We start from the raw sequence: 25,207 nt of genomic DNA, 5'->3' as shown, positions 1-25,207 counted from the left end.
ACACAGAAGCAAAAACAGGTTCAGTTCACACCAGGTTACAGCACAATCCTGACACATATAGCATAACATGCCTGTTTAACTAACATGGGACAGCTCCTGGCACGGCGTCTGACAACTATTTTTTAACGCTTCCTTGAGGTGTCTTATCGAGAAAAACAAGGAAATAAATTTTATTATTCAGCCTGTCCGTCATCTTTTCAGGTAAGTTATAAAGATTTTGCTGTTTTTTATCGGATAATATTCATCATCTCCTTGCATGTAGATATGTGATTTGTCCCGGAGATAATGGAAGGAAGAGAGAGAACGTGAATATTAATGTGGAGTTTAGATGATATATTATTAAGGGTGGAGAATGCACCAGTCCAGAATCCGGATCATTGCTCAGGTTCCTGGTCAGAAGACTGAGAGGGGTTTATTTCAATTTCAAGCCTCCTCATGGTCTGTCTTGTGAGGCTCAGGCTTTATTTAAAGGGGTATTCCTGCGGTGTACTGTAATATACTGAGGAGTTGTTGCTGGGTGTTGTAGTGCAACCTTAGGGCTCACCTTCTGTAACCTTCCTGTCACAGTGGGGTCCGAGGGTGGCGGGGCCCTTCTCCTCTCAGCATATACACAGGGGAATCTTCAATAAAAGTCTTTACACAGCTTAGTACACTCCAATATAAGAGGCATCTCACAGTAAACATATGTTGGCCTGATCAGCATACATGGTAAAGGGGATTTCAAGGATAACGTGGACAGACCTGTTCCAGGGACTTTATGGCTTCCAGCCTTTATAAGGGTACGTGTGAACAGATACTTGAGTTACTGAGAGAAAATGACGCTGCCAACACTCACTGACTTGCAGAAGGAAGACGCATAGAGCCAGATCCCCAACTGCCAACTGACCAGACCCGCACAGCCCTCTGGGTAGAAGGTGGGCGGAGCTAGCTTTCCCCTGGCCAATCACTAGATCAAGCACTGATCAAGCTCAACACTTGTTTCATTAGAGATTAATACATAACAACATATAAAAAAAAAATATGACAGAAAAAAATATCACTACAAGAGAGCTAGGAAAAAGAAGCAAATACATAGGCCCCAATACACACAGTCTAGGGTTGCCAATGGCAACAATACACCTCCAGACGCCTGACAATAAATACCGTTCTGGGCCATTACATTCCCCTCTAAGAAGTTATGCCCTATCTACGGTATACACAGGCTATAATATTACAAGTTATGGACATTATATTTCTGGTGATACGTTGATCCAGGGATTATTCTGATCGCTATTGGAGTCAGGAAGGAATTTTTTCCCTGTGATGGGGCAATTGGCATCTGCCTCATAGGGGTTTTTGCCTTCCCCTGGATCAACACTGCCTTTTCTCTCTAGGGGGTGACTGTCCTGAAGTGAGAATCCACAGCATTGGCATGGGTTGTTGTTCCTATTTGTCCAGTTAGCCTGGGTCTAGGTTTAGCAGTGCATGACTGCTGTAGTCTTTCATACTGGAACTATTCTGACCCTTCTCTGAACTACAACCACAACTCTGTACTGCTCTGTCCAGGAAACCCCTAACTTATATAGGACCGTGTGACAGGGACTGTGTGCAAGAGAGTAAAAACAGGCTAAGCTTCCTACCTGTACTGCAGCACAGGGGGAGTGAGACATCTAGTGATGAAAGCAGTAGCGGTCTTGGGCACCACGCATCCCACGCAATTGCGTGGGGCCCCCGACATCCAGGGGGGCACCGCTCTGGTGCCCAAGACCGCTGCGACTAACTATGTGCGCTCGTAACGAGCGCACATAGTTACAGGCAGCAGCGGCACTGACAGGGCAGGAGCCATTGGCTCCCTCCCTGTCAGTCACTCTTGTGGCCGCAGGAAGTGTTTTCCCTGCGGTCACAAGAGGCTGCTCTGTGTCTCTGGTGCCGGCGCTTGAGGCGTCACTGGAGCGCCGGTGCCATGACAACGGGAGAGCGGCCTTATGTGACCGCAGGGGAAACACTTCCCGCGGCCACAAGAGGGAAGAGAAGAGAAGAGAAGAGGAGATGCCGGTCCCAGGTGAGTAAAAATGTTTTTTGTGTTATATACTATATAGGAGGTAGAGCACACAGTGGGGGCCTATATAAAACGGGAGGAGCACACAGGGGGGCTATATAAACGGGGGGAGCGCACAGGGGGCTATATAAACGGGGGAGCGCACAGGGGGCTATATAAATGGGGGGAGCGCACAGGGGGGCTATATAAATGGGGGGAGCGCACAGGGGGCTATATAAACGGGGGAGCGCACAGGGGGGCTCTATAAACGGGGGGAGCGCATAGGGGGGCTATATAAACGGGGTAGAGCGCACAGGGGGCTATATAAACGGGGGGAGCGCACAGGGGGGCTATATAAATGGGGGGAGCGCACAGGGGGGCTATATAAACGGGGGGAGCGCACAGGGGGGCTATATAAACAGGGGAGTGCACAGGGGGGCTATATAAACGGGGGGAGCGCACAGGGGGCTATATAAACGGGGGAAGCGCACAGGGGGCTATATAAACGGGGGAGCGCACAGGGGGGCTTCATAAACAGGGGGAGCACACAGTGGGGGTCTATATAAATGGGGGAGCGCACAGGGGGGCTATATAGTAACATAGTAACATAGTAAATAAGGTTGAAAGAAGACAAGAGTCCATCAGGTTCAACCTAGGGAAACCCTACTGTGTTGATCCAGGGAAGCCAAAAACCCCCACTAGGGAGACGACAACCACCCCACCACAGGGAGAAAACTCCCCCCCCCCCCGAATCCAATGGCAACCAGAACAATCCCTGGATCAACGTATCACCGGAAATCTAATGCCCATAACTTGTAATATTATATTGTTCAAGAAAAGCATCCAGGCCTCCCTTGAACTTATTTAATGAATCGGCCATGACAACATCATGTGGCAGAGGGTTCCACAGTCTTACCGCTCGTACAGTAAAGAACCCGTGTCGATGCTGATGATAAAATCTTCTTTCCTCTAGACGTAGAGGATGCCCCCTTGTCATGGTTACAGACCTAGGAGTAAAAAGACCACTACAAAGATCTCTGTACTGTCCATTCATATATTTGTACATTGTGATCAGATCGCCCCTAAGACGTCTTTCTTTTAGCGTAAATAACCCCAAGCTTGATAACCTGTCCTGGTCCTGTAACCCACCCATTCCCTTAATGACCTTTGTTGCCCTCCTCTGCACCCGCTCCAGTTCAGCTGTGTCCTTCTTATATACCGGTGCCCAAAACTGTACACAGTATTCCATGTGTGGTCTGACCAGTGATTTATAAAGAGGCAAAACTATGTTCTCATCTTTAGCATCTATACCTCTTTTGATGCATCCCATTATTTATATAAACAGGGGAGCACACAGGGGGGCTCTATATAAGTGGGGGAGTGCACGGGGGCTATATAAACGGGGGGAGCGCACAGGGGGGCTATATAAACGGGAGCACACAGGGGGCTATATACAAGTGGGGGAGCTCACAGGGGGCTATATACAAGTGGGGGAGCTCACAGGGGGCTATATACAAGTGGGGGAACTCACAGGGGGCTATATACAAGTGGGGGAGCTCACAGGGGGCTATATACAAGTGGGGGAGCTCACAGGGGGGCTATATAAGGGGGGAGCACACAGGGGGGCTATATACAAGTGGGGGAGCTCACAGGGAGGCTATATACAAGTGGGGGAGCACACAGGGGGTATATAAAACTGGGGGCAGCACACGGGGGGTATATACAACTGGGGGGAGCACACGGGGTATATACTACTGGGAGCAGCACACAGGGGGTCTATATAGTATACTGGGGGAGCACACAGGGGGGCTATGTATAACTGGGTGATCACACAGGTCTATATATAACTGCGGGAGCACACAGGGGGGTCTATATACCACTGGGGACAGCACACAAGAGGTATATTCTACTGGGGGCAGCACACAAGTGGTATTTACTACTGTCGGCAGCGCACAAGGGGTCTATATAACTGGGGGCAGCACACAGCGGTCTTAATTACATTGGGACTGCACAGAAGTGCCTATATGCCTCACTACTATACTGGGGCACAGAACATACCTAATTATTAAGTGGGGGCACAGGGACACCTTTAATCTGTGGGGGCACAGAGGGGCGTAACTACTATATAGACATAGAGGGGACCTAACTACTGTATGTGTTGGAGCCTAAAATATTTCTATGATTCTGGAGGGAAGATTACCAGCCGGGAGAAGACTTCAAGGTGGCCCACGCTGGATGGAGAGAGAAAGAAAAAAAAGTAAAAGACGCTGATCAGAGAAGACGCCTCCTGTAAGTCACTGGATGTAACTGCACTCTGTTATAGGCTTGTAGTGATAGGGGTCATGGTGTGGCAGTATTATGTTATTTCATCATTGGTAATATCTTCCTGTTTTGTTCAGAGCAGTTTTGAGGTGATATGTAATCTCTGTATGGTGGTAGGAGGGTTATAAGAGGACTACTGGGGGGGGGGGGCAGCGCATGTCGAGGAGGGGGGGCATGGGGGGGCCCCAGACATGACTTTGCTTGGGGCCCCAGAAATGCCAAGACCGCCCCTGGATGAGAGCAGGGTACAGCAACTAACTTACCTACCTGTGGCACCTGAGTAAACTAGTTTTATTTGGGTGTGTGTAATACAAGGAGAACCACTCGTAGTAGGACACTAGACACTTAACAACACAGAAGCCTTGCTCAGTGGCAATACTATCAGCTTTCCATCGGCACCAGAGCCGCTCACATGGAACCAGTTTAGAGGGCAGTGTGGCAACACGCTACGATTTGTCCGCTCTCATATTCCTCCTCTAACTCTATATCCTGTGCCAGTGTCCCTTTATATTCTGTCCCACTGTCCCCTTAGAGAAGTTGCGGCAGTTTGAATTACATTGACTTGAACTAAGCGGCCCATGTCCCTCAATATTTACTCATCTATTGCCTATGAGATGTACTGCTGTGGCCGGGATTGTGTAAGGCTTAACAGTCACTGATCCAAGCTGCTATCTCTACACCTACATCATTTATAACCTGCCTATAATGATTACACAAACTCTTATAATTACAGGAAGCTTATAAATGATGTCATTGTGCTGACAGCAGCTTTTATCAGTGCCGTTACAGTACTATTATCAGTGCCGTTACAGTACTATTATAAGTGCCTTTACAATACTATTATAAGTGCCTTTACAGTACTATTATCAGTGCCGTTACAGTACTATTATCAGTGCCGTTACAGTACTATTATAAGTGCCGTTACAGTACTATTATCAGTGCCGTTACAGTACTATTATCAGTGCCGTTACAGTACTATTATAAGTGCCGTTACAGTACTATTATCAGTGCCGTTACAGTACTATTATCAGTGCCGTTACAGTACTATTATAAGTGCAGTTACAGTACTATTATCAGTGCCGTTACAGTACTATTATCAGTGCCGTTACAGTACTATTATAAGTGCCGTTACAGTACTATTATCAGTGCCGTTACAGTACTATTATCAGTGCCGTTACAGTACTATTATAAGTGCCGTTACAGTACTATTATAAGTGCCATTACAAAGTTTATTATCTTAGTGACCTACTATTTTAGCTTAAGTTGTTGCAATGTTTTAACTGACAGTGTACTGGTTTGGATACCTCCGCTGGTATATAGCTGGTTATCCTGAACTTTTACTTCTGTAAAGATGAGAAATATGAGATTTTTTGAATAAGAAAACAGATCAAAAATGCATATAATGTGAACTGACAACAATCCACTTAAGGGTTTACGTGGCTGGACCCCAGCAGCTGGTTGTGTTGGTGTAATTGCAGTGGCCAGGGGTGCTGGAGGTGGTGTTACACTAAAGGTGGGCTTGGTGTTTTTCTGGTTCACTTGTCACGATGGCCAGGAGTGGCGATACCCACCCACAGACAGACAGGCTCTGGCACTTGGAAAGGGTAGCACAAGGTGTAAGTGCAGGTCCAGTAACACAAAAATAGGATCAGCAGTTAGTCAACGGTGACTTTACTTATAGAACTTCAGTGCAATACACAAGAATACAGTAGAGAGCTTAGCAGGTGCAGGGGACAGTGGTGAAGAGTAGTGAAGGAAGTAAAGCTTGTTTCAGTGCAGGTGTAGGGCCCGTCTCGAGGCCTTGTCCAATGTAGTATTGTATTCTGCCGGGTTAAGTATAAAAAATGGGAGGGGGGGGTGTTATTAACTTGGTTTAAACCTTTGAGGACCAGGCCGTAAATGACCCAGTGGACCGCGCCAATTTTCATTTTTGCGCTCTCTTTTTCCCTCCTCCCCTTCTAAGAGCTCTAGCACTTTTAGTTTTCTATCTACAGGGCCATGTAAGGGCTTGTTTTTTTCAGGAATAGGTGTATTTGGTAATGGCGTCTTTCATTTTACAATAACATGTATGAGGGAACCCCAAAATTATTATTTATGAAAATATAAATAGGTGAAATCGTTAAAAAGAATGCAATATGGTAACTTTTGGGGGATTCCTGTGTCTACGTAATGCACTAAACGGTAAAAGTGACATGATACTATTATTCTATAGGTCAGCCCGAACACAACCATATGCAGGTTACACAGATTCTCTAATGTTATATATAGTTTTTATTAAATCCTTTTTTTTTTTTGCAAATAATTATTAATAAAACGGTCCTGTTGTGACGCTTATAACGGTTTTAGTTTTTCACCTACGGGGCTGTATTATTTGCAACATGATCTCTACTTTTTATTAATGCCATATTTGTGTAGATCCGATGTTTTGATCACTTTTTATAAATTTTTTATATGTATAACGTAACAAAAAAAATAAATCAGCAATCCAAGCGCTTTTTTCCCTCTTTTCGTTTATGCCGTTTGCGATAACGATTTTTATATTTTAATAGATCAGACAATTACACATGCTACGGTAAATAATATGACTAATAAATGTGCTGGACATGTACAGCTCAGTAATAATATAGGGTGCTAAAGAATGGGCATAAAGACCAATATAATCAAACCAAGAAGAAGAAGCTACACCAACAATATACTAAAGCACACCAAAAATATATCAAAATAAAAGTACTTTATTATAACAGGTACAATGTTAGAAGAAAATCCTGATCCCACAGTTTAAAAACAATTTAAAAATATATAACATCCATGGGGGTACCCGGTGTGGCACCACCCAAAATGACACCCCTATGCGAGTATATCACTCACCCTGTATAAATGAAATGCAATATATAATAATCAAATCAGAAGAAGAAAACTATATCACTCAAATAAACAATGATAATAAGATATACCAGTGCTGTAACCGAGAAAAAAAACCATGTGATAAATAGCAGTCACCAATCATTTTGGGTGGTGCCACACCGGGTACCCCCATGGTTGTTATATATTTTTTTATTGTTTTTAAACTGTGGGATCAGAATTTTCTTCTAACATTGTACCTGTTATAATAAAGTACTTTTATTTTGATATATTTTTGGTGTGCTTTAGTATATTGTTGGTATAGCTTCTTCTTCTTGGTTTAACAGTAAATAATATGTTTATTTAGTTATTTATTTTCATATATTTTATTTTTACACTTTTTTTTACACATTTTAAGTCCCCACAGGGGACTCTTACATGCAATCAATAGATTGCATACACTGAACAATGCTATGCCATAGACATAGCATTGATCAGTGCTATAGTCTCTTTGCCATTGAGCCTGCCTATGGCAGACTCAATCAGCAGAGCGCCGATCGGACTGCATGGAGGAAGGTAAGAGACCTCCGGCGGTCCGTGAAAGCAATCAGGACCTGGGTCCCGATCGGTAAGTGACAGGAGCTGCTCCTGTCACTTAAATGCTGTGATTGTGCTGCAGCGTTTAGGGGTTTATGACTGGCTGTGGCGCAATTGCTGCAGCCTGTCATTAACAGTGAGGGCCCAGCTGCTAAATGCAGCAGCCCCCCACCTGCTATGAAGCACACTCCGCTCGTTAGCGCTCTTCATAGCTCCTTAGAGACCCAGGACGTACAGTTACATCATGGGTCGTCTGGTGACAGACATCCATCCAACTGTATGACAAGGGTCGTCTAGGGGATAAAAGGAAGGCAAACTTCGTAAGCAAGGTTAAGGAAAGTGAAAGTGAAGAAGAAAGTTTTATGCCAAACAAGTCCAGCCAGCATGCGTTGAAGCTAACCTCTCAAGGTTCCCCGAGAAGGCCAGGCAGACATCAAGAGAGTACTTCATCTTAAATGCGTTTTGCTCCACTGTAGACTAACCCTGTTTTGGCTTAGTCCTGACTTGAAGGATTCCTGGCATAGGCAAGGTTAGCCCCAGGCTACAAGTACCCCACTTTGGGCTTATCACTCCATAGTTCTCTCTCACAAACCCCAACAAGAAGTGTCTCATTCTCCCGCCCTACACCGGACAAAAGACCCCGGGCCCTAGCCAAAGCCAGACCTGGCTGGATAACCGCAGCAGCAACCCTCTCTTGATATCTCCCACACTGCAGACTACTAGAGGAAAAAGACCCCACCACCACCACCACTAGAAACTAACTCTCTTAAATAGGGGTGACCAGGACCCACCTCCTATTGGTGGGGAAAATGCTAGAAAGAGGAGAAGGAAGAAGTGAAATAGGTGGAACGTGTGAAGTACTGGCACCTTTGATTTGATAATGAACCCAGTTTACTCTTTACCTCCTTCAGTTGTGCACAAGACAGGGGAGAGTAAGACACCGTGGGAGACATTTATGAAGTCCGGCGTTTTTTACACCGGGCTTACAAATGTCCCTGCAGATCTGGAGCTCAGAGGATTTATGTAGAGGCGCCAGCACACAGAGCCCGTTGTTGCAAAAAATTTTTAAACCTACGCCAGCTCAGAGATGGTGTAGGTTTCAGTATAATTTTTCCACTGGAAAATGATAAATGTGGCGCACGCAGAGGCCGTGTCCCCTCTGCATGATACCGCAACCCTGTAACGCTTCCTCTCCACCCCACTGGCAAAGGTGGCGCAGATGGGCCCGATGCAAAAAAAATATTCGCAAATAGATCATTTGGGAATATTTTTACACCGATACAGGTACCCTGTCCTGTATACCTGTAGTATAGAGTTGGTGGAGGTGCTGTATACCTGTAGTATAGAGTTGGTGGAGGTCTTGTATACCTGAAGTATATAGTTCGGGGGTCCTGTATACCTGTAGTGTATAGTTTGGGGTTCTGTATACCTGTAGTTTATAGTTTGGGGTTCTGTATACCTATAGTATAGAGTTGGTGGAGGTGCTGTGGCAGTGTTATCCAGTCACAGTATAGTGGTATTGGTCAGATCTGGTATGGCAGTGTTATCCAGTCACAGTATGGCGGTATTGGTCAGGTCTGGTATGGCGGTGTTATCCAGTCACAGTATGGTGGTATTGGTAATGTCTGGTGTGGTGGTGTTATCCAGTCACAGTCTGGCGGTATTGGTAAGGTCTGGTATAGCGGTGTTATCCAGTCACTGTATGGCGGTATTGGTCAGGTCTGGTATGGCGGTGTTATCCAGTCACAGTGTGTCAGTATTGGTCAGGTCTGGTATAGCAGTGTTATCCAGTCACAGTGTAGCCGTATTGGTCAGGTGTGGTATGGCAGTGTTATCCAGTCACAGTGTGGCGGTATTGGTCAGGTCTGGTGTGGTAGTGTTATCCAGTCACAGCATGGTGGTATTGGTCAGGTCTGGTATGGCAGAGTTATCCAGTCACAGTTTGGTGGTATTGGTCAGGTCTGGTATGGCGGTGTTATCTAGTCACAGTATGGCGGTATTGGTCAGGTCTGGTGTGGCGGTGTTATCCATTCACAGTATGGCGGTATTGGTCAGGTCTGGTATGGCGGTGTTATCCATTCACAGTATGGTGGTATTGGTCAGGTCTGGTATGGCAGTGTTATCCAGTCACAATGTGGCGGTATTGGTCAGGTCTGGTGTGGCGGTCCTATTTGGTATGGTATGACAGTGTTATCCAGTCACAGTATGGCAGTATTGGTCAGGTCTGGTGTGGCAGTGTTATCCAGTCACAGTATGGCGGTATTGGTCAGGTCTGGTGTGGCAGTGTTATCCAGTCACAGTGTGGCGGTATTGATCAGGTCTGGTATGGCGGTGTTATCCAGTCACAGTATGGTGGTATTGGTCAGGTCTGGTATGGCAGTGTTATCCAGTCACAGTATGGCGGTATAGGTCAGGTCTGGTATGACAGTGTTATCCAGTCACAGTGTGGCGGTATTGGTCAGGTCTGGTGTGGTAGTGTTATCCAGTCACAGCATGGTGGTATTGGTCAGGTCTGGTATGACAGTGTTATCCAGTCACAGTATGGCGGTATTGGTCAGGTCTGGTGTGGTGGTTTTGGTCAGGTCTGGTGTGGCGGTGTTAAATGTGACGTGTGGAGCTATTACCTACCAATCCTGATGCTAATTGGTGAGTGAGGATGGGGTGTCTTTAGGGTTAGTGCTTAGGGCAGCAGCAGCTGGTTATACGGCCCTGTATACCTCTATAGATGGAGTAGGAGGTCCTGTGTGAGGCAGCTTCCCTAGCAACCAGAACTCCCTGTGAAAATGAGAGCAGTAATCCTATTGGTTGCTAAGGCTCCAACTGCCGTTTTCTCTCGGCAGCTGCAGCTAATTATATCACCTGTGTTTGCAGTGAGGAGATTTTCCCATTCATCTCTATGGGGCGCCGCTCTTCCCCCTCCTCCTCCCCTCCCCTCCTGTACATCTGGCGGGGACGGGACCTTCGCTAAAACCTTCCCGGGCACCCAATGTATCTGTGTGCCAAATTTGGGGTCAAACGGTTCAGGCGTTTGGAAGTCTATACGGGACAGACAGACAGACTTTCATTTTTATGATATAGATGGTGTATCAGTATAAGAAGGCTGAGGTATATAATGTATGGTGTATCAGTATAAGAAGGCTGGGGTATATAATGTATGGTGTATCAGTATAAGAAGGCTGGGGTATATAATGTATGGTGTATCAGTATAAGAAGGCTGGGGTATATAATGTATGTATCAGTATAAGAAGGATGGGGTATATAATGTACTAGAAAATGTACCCGGCGCTGCCCGGGTATAAAGTGTCAGTGTGTTAATTAGATTTGTTCTAAGGTGCCCAGGAGGCCAAGCTAAAGGTATTGTTTCATCTGAGTTAATCAGTGGAATTAGTGTATACCTGTAGTGCATAGTTGGAGGGGTTCTGTATACCCACAACGTATAGTTTTTAGGGGTCTCGCATATCTGTAGTGCATAGTTGGGGGGGCTGTATACCTATAGTGTATAGTTGGGGGGGGTTCCTGTATACCTGTAGTGTGTATTTGGGGGGGGCTGTATACCTGTAGTGTATAGTTGAGAGAGGTCCTGTATACCTGCAGTGTACAGTTGGTGAAGGTCCTGTATACCTGTACTGTATAGTTCGGGGGTCCTGTATACCTGTAGTATATAGTTGGTGCTGTATACCTGTAATGTATAGTTGGTGGAGGTCTTGTATACCTGTAGTTTATAGTTTGAGGGTCCTGGATACCTGTAGTGTATAATTGGTGGAGGTGTTGTATACCTGTAGTATATAGTTCGGGGGTCCTGTATACCTGTAGTAAATAGTTTGAGGGTCCTGTATAACTATAGTATAGAGTTGGTGGAGGTCCTGTATACCTGTAGTGTATAGTTTGGGGTCCTATATACCTGTAGTATATAGCTGGTGGAGTTCCTGTATACCTGTAGTATATTTGGGGTCCTGTATACTTGTAGTATAGAGTTGGTGAAGGTGCTGTATACCTGTATTATAGAGTTGGTGTAGGTCCTGTATACCTGTAGTGTATAGTTTGTGGTCCTATATACCTGTAGTATATAGTTGGTGGAGTTCCTATATACCTGTAGTGTATAGTTTTGGGGTCCTGTATACCTGTAGTGTATAGTTTGGGGTCCTGTATACCTGTAGTATATAGTTGGTGGAGGTCCTGTATACCTGAAGTATATAGTTGGTGGAGGTCCTATATACCTGTAGTATATAGTTTTGGGGTCCTGTATACCTGTAGTGTAAAGTTTGGGGTCCTGTATACCTGTAGTTTATAGTTTTGAGGAGGTCCCGTGCACCTGTAGTGTATAGTTTTGGGGTCCTGTATACCTGTAGTGTCCTGTATACCTGCAGGGTTGTATTTACCCATAGGGCAGTGTTATTCAGTCACAGTGTGTCGGTATTGGTCATGTCTGGTATGGCGGTGTTATCCAGTCACAGTATGGTGGTATTGGTCAGGTCTGGTGTGGCGGTGTTATCCAGTCACGGTATGGTGGTATTGTTCAGGTCTGGTATAGCGGTGTTATCCAGTCACAGTATGGCAGTATTGGCAGGTCTGATATGATAGTGTTATCCAGTCACAGTATGGCGGTATTGGTCAGGTCTGGTGTGGCGGTGTTACCCAGTCAGTTTGCCGGTATTGGTCAGGTCTGGTATGGCAGTATTATCTAGTCACAGTATGGCGGTATTGGTCAGGTCTGGTATGACAGTGTTATCCAGCACAGTATGGCGGTATTGGTCAGGTCTGGTATGGCAGTGTTATCCAGTCACAGTATGGCGGTATTGGTCAGGTCTGGTATGACAGTGTTATCCAGCACAGTATGGCGGTATTTGTCAGGTCTGGTGTGGCAGTGTTACCCAGTCACAGTTTGGTATACCTATTGTGCCCTGTGTATACATGTACTGTATGGATGGAGTAGGGGGCCCTGTATATACATGTACTGTATAGATGGAGTAGGGGGCCCTGTATATACATGTACTGTATAGATGGAGTAGGGGGTCCTGTATATACATGTACTGTATAGATGGAGTAGGGGGTCCTGTATATACATGTACAGTATAGATGGAGTAGGGGGTCCTGTATATACATGTACTGTATAAATGGAGTAGGGGGTTCTGTATATACATGTACTGTATAGATGGAGTAGGGGGTCCTGTATATACATGTACTGTATAGATGGAGTAGGGGGTCCTGTATATACATGTACTGTATAGATGGAGTAGGGGGCCCTGTATATACATGTACTGTATAGATGGAGTAGGGGGTCCTGGATACATGTACTGTATAGATGGAGTAGGGGGCCCTGTATATACATGTACTGTATAGATGGAGTAGGGGGTCCTGTATATACATGTACTGTATAGATGGAGTAGGGGGTCCTGTATATACATGTACTGTATAGATGGAGTAGGGGGCCCTGTATATACATGTACTGTATAGATGGAGTAGGGGGCCCTGTATATACATGTCCTGTATAGATGGAGTAGGAGGTCCTGTATATACATGTACTGTATAGATGGAGTAGGGGGCCCTGTATATACATGTACTGTATAGATGGAGTAGGGCAGGGCCGGCTCCTGCTTTTTGTGGGCCCTTGGGCGACAGAGCCTCGGCGGGCCCCTTTGAGGAGCAAATCATGGAGAGACAGGCGAGGAAAGATTTGCAGCAGAAGAAACATGCGGCTGCTGCATATCTTTCTCCTCCTGTATCTCCTGATCTCTGCAGTAGTCAGGACTCTGGAGGAATCAGACCCAGTCACAGGATTATATATATATATCATGCTGGTGCTGCTAGTTCTCTAGTATACAGCTCCTTCTGTGTGTGTGTGTGTGTGTGTGTGTGTATATATATACATACACACACACAGAGCAGGAGCTGTATACTAGAGAACTAGCAGCACCAGCATTATATATATATATATATATATTTATTTATTTATAATATGAACATGGTGAGACCTCTAGTTCTCCTATATACAGGCCCTGCAGTGATATACAGTGTGTGTATATATGTATATATATATATATATATATATATATATATATATATATATACACACACACACACACACACACACTGTATATCACTGCAGGGCCTGAATATAGGAGAACTAGAGGTCTCACCATGTTCATATGATAGATAGGAGATAGGGAAATAGATAGATAGATAGATAGATACAGATAGATAGAAGATAGATAGATAGATAGATAGATAGATAGATAGATAGATAGATAGATAGATAGATAGATAGATATAAAAAGGATCGCCCACAGCACTCCAGATAAGTTGAAAATTCACAAATATTTTATTCCATGATGGTGCAGCACAGCATACAAGTCAAAAAGTGCGACGTTTCGACGACCTACCGTCGTCTTTTTCAAGCATGACTAACAGAAAACAACAGACCTTTTTATACATGTGTGTTAATTAGTGTAGGGATGTGATTGGTGCACAGGTATTGGATTGATCAGAGTTTGACAAGCAAACACAATGTGAATACATTCTCAGTGTATAATACAAAAGTGAGAAAATTAGTGGATAATAAAGAATCAAGCTTAAGCCAGACGGCGGATTACATAATCACAAAATTATAAACATAAATGCAAAAAAAAATTTTTATATATAACATCACACTGTGATCCGGCTCACCACTCTGGTTGTTTGAAATTCAGGAACCTCAGGCAGACAGACGCAGGTGCACTAAAGTGGAATGCTTTGTCAGTGCATCTACTGCGTGTAGCAACGTTTTCTTGAGCACTGTTCACATACTGGTGTGGTCTCCGGTACTAGGAACAATTCTGTTGAGAGATCGCTTCACCCCGGGTCTGAACTTTCTGGCCCGGTACCGCTGCCTCCCATGTCTTTTCTCGGATTCCAGAGTTTATTAAAAAGTCACCAGTTTTTAGTGATCCCATACGTGTGTCTGGTAGCGTATGTTCCGATACTTAAGGAGCCCTTATCTGGATATCGCATCACCCCGAAGTATTCGGTACCGCGTCATCCTGGGTTCCTATGGCCACTCCAGGCCTTTTCTCAGACTAACGCTCCAAAAAAAACACACCGGGTAAAACGCTCCTTGTGAACACACACAGATGAAAGATATAAGAAAAAAATATAAGAAAAAAAAAAATGGGCTGTGTGAACTGTAGGTACATGTCCAAAGGTACCTCCTTCATACATCCTGCAACTAAAAAAGAATACAAGATCAAACACTATCTCACATGCAATTCAGATTATGTTGTGTATGTCCTATGGTGTATATGGAGTATATAATGAATGGTGTATATGGGGTATATAATGTATGGAGTATATAATGTATGGTGTATATGGGGGGTATATAATGTATGGAGTATATGGGGTATATAATGTATGGTGTATATGGGGTATATAATGCATGATGTATATGGGGTATATAATGTATGGGGTTATATGGAGTATATAATGAATGGTGTATATGGGGTAAATAATGTCTGGGGTTATATGGAGTATATAATGAATGGTGTATATGGGGTAAATAATGTCTGGGGTTATATGGAGTATATAATGTATGGTGTATATGGAGTATATAATGTATGGTGTATATGGGGTATATAATGTATGGTGTATATGGGGTATATAATGTATGGGGTTATATGGAGTATATAATGTATGGTGTATGGGGCAATTGATGGTTTAGAGAGGAGTGTGTTGCTCACCGGGCTAGTGGTAGAATATAGAGAGTCGAGAAATGGCTTATGGCTTAGGGGTAAAGGCAAACTTGTTTGATAAGGTGTCCCTTATGGCCCGCTAGTAGTGGGGTGATGGTAAGTCAGGTAAGGGAATATTTCATTAGGAAGATGGGAGCCCCTTAAAGTTACTGAGTGACCTTGAAATCTCTAAAAAGTTTCATTGCCAATGTGCTGCTGACATAAGTATAGCTGTATACTGACATAAGTATAGCCATGTAATGCAATCACGATAGTTTGCTCATTTTGGGACATTTATAAGCAGTAGAATAAAGGCCTAACATACTGTTCACATTTATAGTCATCCGAGTAGCTGAGACAGTAGCTACTGCCCCAAATGGAATTAAAGAACCCATTACTTGTTCAATCCACCATGGGTAGCCTACAAACCGTCGGCCTTGGATTTTCACATAGAATCCAATTTTTCCTTAAACGGTCACAGTAATTTCAGGTAACTGCCCTCCATGTGACAGCAAATGTAACGATATTAATTTAATAAAAATTATTCCAAAACAAATCTCTACAGACTTGGCCACTAGGTGTCTCACTTCTCTGCAAGCTGCTGTCCACTTCCTGTTGTTAAGAGAATTTTGACCCGGATGGAGCACAGGGAGTGAGGGCTGGGCTTAGAAAATATTATTCAAAGGTAACAGCCTAGACTAAAAAGCTAATCTCTTACCACCCATAAATTTCTGGACAGCTATTCCTTGTAAATACTTGTGCTCTTCCTATGTACACAGTGCTGCCTCAATGGATTCTCTTTATACCTTCCTTTTAGCCATCATCATTGTCAGCAGTACTCTTATTAGACCCTGAGTGCTTCTGTAAAGCAACCCCTGCCATCCTGTGATGCTCTTTGTGATACTCTGTTTAGTCTTCATCTTTATTAGTGTGGTGTCCCACTGTTAAGTGCCCTAGGCACCTGTCGTAAAGGTCTCACTCCAGGTTGAGTGGTGATGAAGGTAGTATTCTATAGTTTCACCACTAGGTGTCTGTTACTTCTAAGTCGTGTTATTTCATGCACAGATGAAGTTAGCAATGGGTTAATGTTATTTTTGTACCATGTGTTCAGTGCTGCCCTATAGGAGATGCTCTTTCTTTTTCTCCCTACCCTTGCTCTCCACACACACACCACCCAGTAGGAGGAGTTAGCTCCGATAGGAAGTCAGTGCAGTTCAGTCTGGTCTAGTCTAAGACACGTGTGGTCAGATGCAACTAGAGACACCTAGTTCTTTCAGTACTTATACTATATCTACTATGCAGTGCTAAACACTACAAAGGGAGAAGAGTCTAGGAACATCCTGACCCACGCCATGAACCAGTCTAAAAAGTGCAGGGCAGTAACCTGATACCCAAGTGGAACTATCCTGGACAGAACAAAGCTACCAGAAGGTCTACGCATCCTATCTCGCAGTGCAGGTAACTGGGACACCCCTGGGAGCTTATCTTCACCCAGGTAACCACAACTGGGGCTTGTATCACCCTCGGAGGACAAGTCACTCGACACTGTAGGGCAGAAAGTAGTCAGACTAAAGTCTATAGCAGGTGTAAATCATGATAAATGAGGCGCGAGAGGAGGCCACGCCTCCTCTTTGCTTTGTCACGCCCCTCTGAGCCCCCCTGCCCCCCCCCCCATTGGGCGAGCATACGCCAGGGAAAAGGGGCAAATCTGCGCCTTCTCCCTGGCATATGCCTCGGGTGGGACCTTTGTAAATGTCCCCCATAGTGTTTCGGTATACACCTATAAGGACGCATCATATCAATTTATGAAGGAGAACAGATATTGTATGCAAGGGTGCTATTATGTATACACTGAGCTACATTTGTGCCTCTCATAAAGGAAGGTTTTATAGCTCCTGCTTTTTCTATGGTGATGCACAAAGATATATGTGTATATCCTTATTCAGCTATGTTTGGCAATAAATAAAAGAAATCCCCCACACAGCTATTTAAAAATTGATTGAGGGATTAATAAATATCCCCCTTGTTATAATTCTATGGGCACATTGTCAGACAGTGCCACCACTGTTGAAAGGACAAGTGCCATGAAAAACTTTTTCCCAGTAATTGAAGCACATTACAAAGTTATATAACTCTGTAACAGGGGCGTAGCTAATGTCTCCTGGGCCCTGGTGCGAGAGGCCAACTTGGGCCCCCCCCCCCCTCCTTTCACGACCAAGTGATGCTATTGTTGTGTGTGTGTGTGTGTGTATATATATATATATATATATATATATATATATATATATATATATATATATATATATACATATATATATACACACACAGTGGTGCCTTGGATTATGAGCATAATTCGTTCCAGGACCGTGCTTGTAATCCAAATCCACTCTTAAACCAAAGCAAATTTTCCTATAAGAAATCATGTAAATGCAGACAATTGGTTCCGCACCCCAAATATATTTATTATTCTGTACTGTACAGTAATGGAGAGGATGGGAAACACAAGGGCTGACAGAGACTGCAGGGAGCATGAAGGAATGAGCAGTACAGATGTGGGCACATACATGCAGCACTCTCTGTCCGGGGAGAGAGGGGTTACAGCTATGGAGAGATTACCCCCCCCCCCCCCCACAGTCCTGTCCCCTGATGTAAGCCCCAGCCTGAAGGGGATCTGCTATGATTTGGAAGGTGTTTAGAGTACAGTGCTGTAGACCCCGCTATGCAGGCCATGCCCCTTCTCCACTCGCGCTCCCACCCAATACAGGAAGTTCTTAAACCAAAGCAATGTTCTTAAACCAAGTCACAATTTTGAAAAACTGTGAGCTCTTAAACCAAAACGCTCTTAAACGAAGTTACTCTTAAACCAAGGTACCACTGTATGTATATATATATATATATATATATATATATATATATATATATATATATATATACACACACACACACACCAAGACAGATATTACCTATTACCGCCATACTGTTACCGACCAAATCCTGTATACTGAGACCAATATTACCAGTAATACCAGTATATAGGGAGGAAACATTACCGCCACACCACAACCACTACCATCACCACCATATTGTTACTGACCAAATCCAGTATACTAAATCACCTCATCCAGTCATATAGAGGTGGCCCCAGCTCTACACAGGCTCTATACACCATATACATTACAGTGCAGTTATATCAGGTGACTCACAGGAGACGTCTTCTCTGATCGGAGTTCTTTCCTTTTCATCATCTTCTCCATCCGTCCTAGGCCGTTATGAGAACTTCTCCGAGCCACGAATCCACAGAATCTGCCAGACAGACATATTAGTCTCCACACTCTGGCACCATCTCCATCTCTCTACACACTGCACATCTGTACTGTCCCCTTTACACCCTTATTTAGTGGGTAGCCCTGACTCTATGTGACCTCCTAATAATATATGCCCCCCTCTGTGTATTCCCTCTCCCCCTATGTTGCCCCCCCAAATAGATGGCCCCCTCCCTTATAGATGGCCCCCTCTACCCCCTCCCTTATAGATGGCCCCCTCTACCCCCTCCCTTATAGATGGCCCCCTATACCCCCTCCCTTATAGATGGCCCCCTCTCTCCTCACCCTCCCTTATGGATGGTCCCCTCTCCCCCCACCCTCCCTTATAGATGGCCCCCTCTCCCCCCACCCTCCCTTATAGATGGTCCCCTTCCCCCCCCCCCCTCCCTTATAGATGGTCCCCTTCCCCCCCCCCCTCCCTTATAGATGGTCCCCTTCCCCCCCCTCCCTTATAGATGGTCCCCTTCCCCCCCCCTCCCTTATAGATGGTCCCCTTCCCCCCCTCCCTTATAGATGGTCCCCTCCCCCCCCCCTCCCTTATAGATGGTCCCCTTCCCCCCCCCCTCCCTTATAGATGGTCCCCTTCCCCCCCTCCCTTATAGATGGTCCCCTTCCCCCCCTCCCTTATAGATGGTCCCCTTCCCCCCCTCCCTTATAGATGGTCCCCTTCCCCCCCTCCCTTATAGATGGTCCCCTTTCCCCCCCTTTATAGATGGTCCCCTTCCTCCCTCCCTTATAGATGGTCCCCTTCCCCCCCCCCCACCCTCATAGATGGCCCCCCTCTTTCCCCCCACCCTCATAGATGGCCCCTCTTTCCCCCCACCCTCATAGATGGCCCCTCTTTCCCCCCACCCTCATAGATTGCTCCTCTTTCCCCCCACCCTCATAGATGGCCCCCTCCTTCCCTCCACCCTCATAGATGGCCCCCCTCTTTCCCCCCACCCTCATAAATGGCCCCCCTCTTCCCCCCCACCCTCATAGATGGCCCCCTCCTTTCCCCCCACCCTCATAGATGGCCCCCTCTTTCCCCCCACCCTCATAGATGGCCCCCTCCTTTCCCCCCACCCTCATAGATGGCCCCCTCCTTTCCCCCCACCCTCATAAATGGCCCCCCTCTTCCCCCCCACCCTCATAGATGGCCCCCTCCTTTCCCCCCACCCTCATAGATGGCCCCCTCCTTTCCCCCCACCCTCATAGATGGCCCCCTCTTTCCCCCCACCCTCATAGATGGCCCCCTCTTTCCCCCCACCCTCATAGATGGCCCCCTCCTTTCCCCCCACCCTCATAGATGGCCCCCTCCTTTCCCCCCACCCTCATAGATGGCCCCCTCCTTTCCCCCCACCCTCATAGATGGCCCCCTCCTTTCCCCCCACCCGTACAGGCTGATAAAAAAAACAAAACTTAACTCACCTGACATCGCGCTCCCACGTTGATTCTCACTCCTCCTGGTCTATCCCCGGCTGCTGCGCGGCTGCCGGGGGTGTCGCGTCTTATCCCCGGCAGCGCGCGCATCCCAGAACTCCCTGCGCGCCGGAAACCGGAAGTCAGGGCCCAAGGCGCGCAGGGAGCTCTGGGATGCGCGCGCTGCCGGGGGTAAGACGCGACACCCCCGGCAGCCGCGCAGCAGCCGGGGAAAGACGGAGCCAGACTCTTGTGACCGCAAGCAAAACAATGCTTGCGGTCACAAGAGTGATTGATCGGGGGGCCCCGCGGGCCCCCCTTGTGGCGGGCCCGGTCGCGGCGGCGACCCCCGCGACCACGGTGGCTACGCCACTGCTCTGTAATATGCTTCAATCACCTATCTGCCTCCCTTCCCTGTCTTTCCCCCCCTCCACCCCCCACCAGGAAGTGTCCTGACTCACACAGACCTGATTACTGTCGTCACCGTCACCAGGCAGCTCCTTCTTGTGAGGATGAGTCATCAGCAGGAGGGCTGCTCTAGCTCCTGTTACACCAGCCTCCCCCTCCCCCTCCTTGTCAGGTGACTCTGCTTGCTCAGCTTATCTTCTCTAGTGACATGACTCCTTCACTGAGTCCACAGCAGCAGGAGAGAGGGTATGAGGGGAGGGGGGAGCTGCCTATGTGCCGGAGTCAGTCAGAGGGAAGATAAGCAAGTGAGATGTGACAAGTGATGGCTTGCAGTTGTTCAGCCAATGGGAGCTGAGCAAGCCTGTCACCTGACAAGGCAGGGGAGGGGGGAGGCTAGTGTAACAGGAGAAGGAGCTGAGAGAAGAGCTGGTGACGGCAGTCATTAGGTCTGTGTGAGTCAGAACACTTCCTGGTGGGGGGTGGAGGGGGGAAAAGGCAGGGAAGGGAGGCAGATAGGTGATTGAAGCATATTACAGAGTTATATAACTTTGTAATGTGCTTCAATTACTGGGAAAAAGTTTTTCATGGCACTTGTCCTTTAAGGCTATGTTTACACTACGTAAAACTACGGACGTTGTTGCCGATGGCAACAACGGCCGTAGTTTTTGCGGGGTGGAACAATGCCTTACTTTGAATGGGATTCCGGCCGGAGCGTATACACTACGTATACGCTCCGGCCGGGATCGCATACGGAGCCGCAAATAACTGACATGTCAGGGCCGCAGAAAGCCCTGTCAGTTCACACAGTGAAGCGAGCGGCTCCGGCCACTTGCTTCACTGTGTGCTATGGGAAGCTCTGATGCGGGCGCGCGCTAATGCGCCCGCATCAGCTCTGCAGCCGGAAAGATCATCCGGCCGGTACTTAAGTACCGGCCAAGATTATCCGGCCGGAGACCGGGCGGTCTCCATATGTTGTGTGAACATAGCCTAATAAATAAATAGTTAAGCAGGCTGGCGGGCATCCCGCATTGTTATCAGTGTATTGTTACACATAGGATACATAATTTCCAATTATTCTGAAACAAAATGACTTTTATAGCTGCATATAGCATGCACTTTTATGCACTTCTTTATTTCCGTGTAACCATATCACGTAACAAGTACAGACATCAAACAGTCAGACGCCAGCCCAGTGCACGGTGATGGCTGTTTCGCATTCACATTGCGATTCTGTGGATCACTTTTATAGCTGCGATAACACAATGGGGATTAAAGGACTGACAATAAGTACGTTCACTCCGTCTAGTGCATAGTAACCTGTTATTTTGTGGTGTCTTAAGGCCGATCATTGGGCAAATGAATGTTAATTGTAATGCTCATTCCGTTTTGTGTAGCCAATAAAATCATCATCAGACGCACAACTCCCTGTCTAAACCAAGGATGTGTAGCTGGCAAGAATAAATATAAAGGGGTATTCTAATCCTACCAAGCATATCTGTAACAAATGTTTATCAGCACAGGCCTCACATGCACAGCCAGCCACAGCTCTCTCAATGTGTAAAATAGACAGGAGCGCACATTGCCCCATATGTGCCAAAGCTTCCAACCCCAGTTTGCCAGTTTCAAGGCTTGAGCTGGTCCAGGGAGCAGTGAAAAGCTGTGTAGAATGACTCTTGAGTATATAAACTGTTTATTCTGGCCAGGGTCGGCAACAGCCCCCTGTGAACCTGTACAAGTACCAGGGCACAGTGTTGCTGAGAGGCCCACTTGTCCACAAACCATTCAACTGTAAATGTTCGTAAACAGCTCACAGTTAAATGTGGTGACTAGAGATGAGCGAACCTTGAGCATGCTCGAGTGGATCCGAACCCGAACTTTCGGCATTTGATTAGCGGTGGCTGCTGAACTTGCATAAAGCCCTAAGGCTATGTGGAAAACATGGATATAGTCATTGGCTGTATCCATGTTTTCCAGACAACCTTAGAGCTTTATCCAAGTTCAGCAGCCCCCACTAATCAAATGCAGATCGTTCGGGTTCTGATCAACTCGAACCCGAACCCGGTTCGCTAATCTCTAGTGGTGACCTAACTACTGTATCAGGGCACAGAGTGGCCTAATTGCTATTTTAGGGCAAAGAGGGACCTAATTACTATATTAGGGCACAGAGGAAGTCTAATATTAAATAGAAACACCGAAATGAACAAACCATTATATAGATACACAGAGTGGGTCTAACTAACAAATAGATGTACAAAACAAAAGGGGCCTAACTACCATATGGGGCACAGAAGGGATCCAAACTACTTTATCGTAACAATGAGGGGATCCAATTCCTGTACGGGGACATAAAGGGGAATTTACTACAACATGGGACACAGAGGAGGCTTGACTACTGTATGACAAAGGAGAGACTAACTACTATATTGGGGCATAGAGAGACCTAACTACTATATGAGGACAAAGAGGGAGCTAACTACTATATTAGGACAAAGAGGGGGTTTAGTACTATATGAAGACACAGAGGAGCACTTACTACTATATGATTCATAGAGAGGGCCTACTAATATATATATATATATATATATATATATATATATAAAACAAAGGGGCCAAATTACCATATGGGGCACAGAAGAGATCCAAACTACTATATGGGGGCACAGCGGGGTCTAACAACAATATGTGGGGACAGAGAGGCGTAACTACTATGGTGGCACAGAAAGGCCGTAAAACCATTTAGGGGCACAGCGAGGACCTTGATACTATATGGACACACATAGAGGCCTTATAGTATATGCGTTGGAGAAAAAAATTAATAAAATGCTTTTCTAGCAGATTATCTGTATGAAGAAAAAAACATGGAGGATTTCGATCAAAGAATTGGTTAATATATACATAAAAGCGCACTGTTATATAAAATATATTACAAACACAACAGTCTTATACTTCAAGACTAACCTTGCTGTTCTCATTTTCTTTGGCCAATGTGCTTAGGACATAAATTAAATATAACATCTCTTTTCTTTTTACAGGAGAAAAGTATATTGGCAATGGTCCATCAGACTCGTAATATCATAATTGTCTTTATTTTGATTTTATTCCTTCTTGGATATACCTGGGACTATATAAACCTTCATCTGAAATGTTCAATTTATCCAAGGACAACAATAAATGTAACCATTCCGACACCACCAGTCATTCCTCCTCCTAAAGAGACTCTTATCCTGGTTTGGAACTGGCCATGGGGAGCACGATTTCCATTAGATAAGTGTGAGACAGACTTTGGAATTTTGGGATGTGAGCTATCCACAGATAGACGTTTGTATAGTGCCGCAGATGGCGTCATCATACACCATGCAGATATTATGCACAAAAAAGGGTTATTGCCCCAGCAGCCAAGAAATCCTCATCAACGTTGGGTGTGGCTCAACATGGAACCACCACTAATCATTTCACACCTGGACATGCTGGATAATATGTTCAACATGACAATGACGTTCCGTCACGATTCAGATATTTTTACCCCATATGGTTATATTGAATTATTAGAGGAACCTCAACACTTCACTATTCCGAAAAAATCCAAGTTGGTATCGTGGGTGGTGAGCAAATGGTACCCTGGTATAAGGCGCATAACTTATTATGAGGAGCTAAAGAAGTACATATCTGTTGATATTTATGGGGCCCAACACAGGAAACTAGACAAAGAGCAGTTTACGTCAACCATATCTGAGTACAAATTCTACTTGTCTTTCGAGAATTCCATCTACCAGGATTATATCACGGAGAAACTATGGGTGAATGCTCTGGATTCATGGACAGTTCCAGTTGTACTTGGCACCTCTCGTGAAAATTATGAACGGTTTATCCCTGGCGATGCCTTTATACATGTCGATGACTTCCCAACTGCAAAGGAGCTGGCTGCCTACCTACATGAATTAGATAAGGATGATGAGAAATACGGAAAGTATTTCAATTGGAGATCGCGATACAAAGTGAGCTCTTGGAAGGGATGGTCATATTCATTCTGTAAAGCTTGTGAGGCAATACAGCAGAGCTCAAGGTATCAGGTCATCCGTAGTGTGGCAAAGTGGTTTCTGTAAGATGTAAAGATTGTTAATTAGAGATGAGCGAACCGGGTTCGGGTTCGAGTCAATCCAAACCCAAACGTTCGGTATTTGATTAACTGGGGCTGCAGAACTTGAATAAAGCTCTAAGGTTGTCTGGAAAACATGGATACAGCCAATGACTATATCCATGATTTCCACATAGCCTTAGGGCTTTATCCAACTTCAGCAGCCACCGCTAATTAAATGCCGAGAGTTCGGGTTCGGATCGACTCGAGCATGCTCCAGGTTCGCTCATCTCTATTGTTAATATGAAAAGAACACTCCATCCAGACTGTGTTATACCTAATGCAGGTACTTGGGTGATTCAAAGACGACTATAGATAGAATCCCTATGTCATGGATAGGCCTGCTCAAGCCCTGAGACAGTCATAATACAATTCCTCATACTTGTTTTTCAGATCACATACAAAGTAGATTGCCCTGCCCAAGGCAATGGGTATTATGGACAAATTTCAGCAAAATATGTAT

General features: G+C 45.5%; 1 protein-coding gene across 1 annotated transcript; it reads left to right on the top strand.

The window, feature by feature from the left end:
- The first annotated feature begins 98 nt into the window (after positions 1-98).
- Positions 99-24,729, top strand: LOC138765683 (3-galactosyl-N-acetylglucosaminide 4-alpha-L-fucosyltransferase FUT3-like). The gene is made up of 2 exons (XM_069942655.1): positions 99-201; positions 23,642-24,729. The coding sequence occupies exon 2, from the start codon at positions 23,660-23,662 to the stop codon at positions 24,710-24,712; it is 1,053 nt and encodes a 350-aa protein (XP_069798756.1). The 5' UTR covers positions 99-201; positions 23,642-23,659; the 3' UTR covers positions 24,713-24,729.
- Positions 24,730-25,207: the final 478 nt, after the last annotated feature.

Source organism: Dendropsophus ebraccatus, chromosome 10 (assembly GCF_027789765.1).
Source record: "Dendropsophus ebraccatus isolate aDenEbr1 chromosome 10, aDenEbr1.pat, whole genome shotgun sequence".
Classification (NCBI taxonomy): domain Eukaryota; kingdom Metazoa; phylum Chordata; class Amphibia; order Anura; family Hylidae; genus Dendropsophus; species Dendropsophus ebraccatus.
The sequence above is the reverse complement of the archived record's forward strand: the minus strand, read 5'-3'. Positions and strand labels throughout refer to the sequence as shown.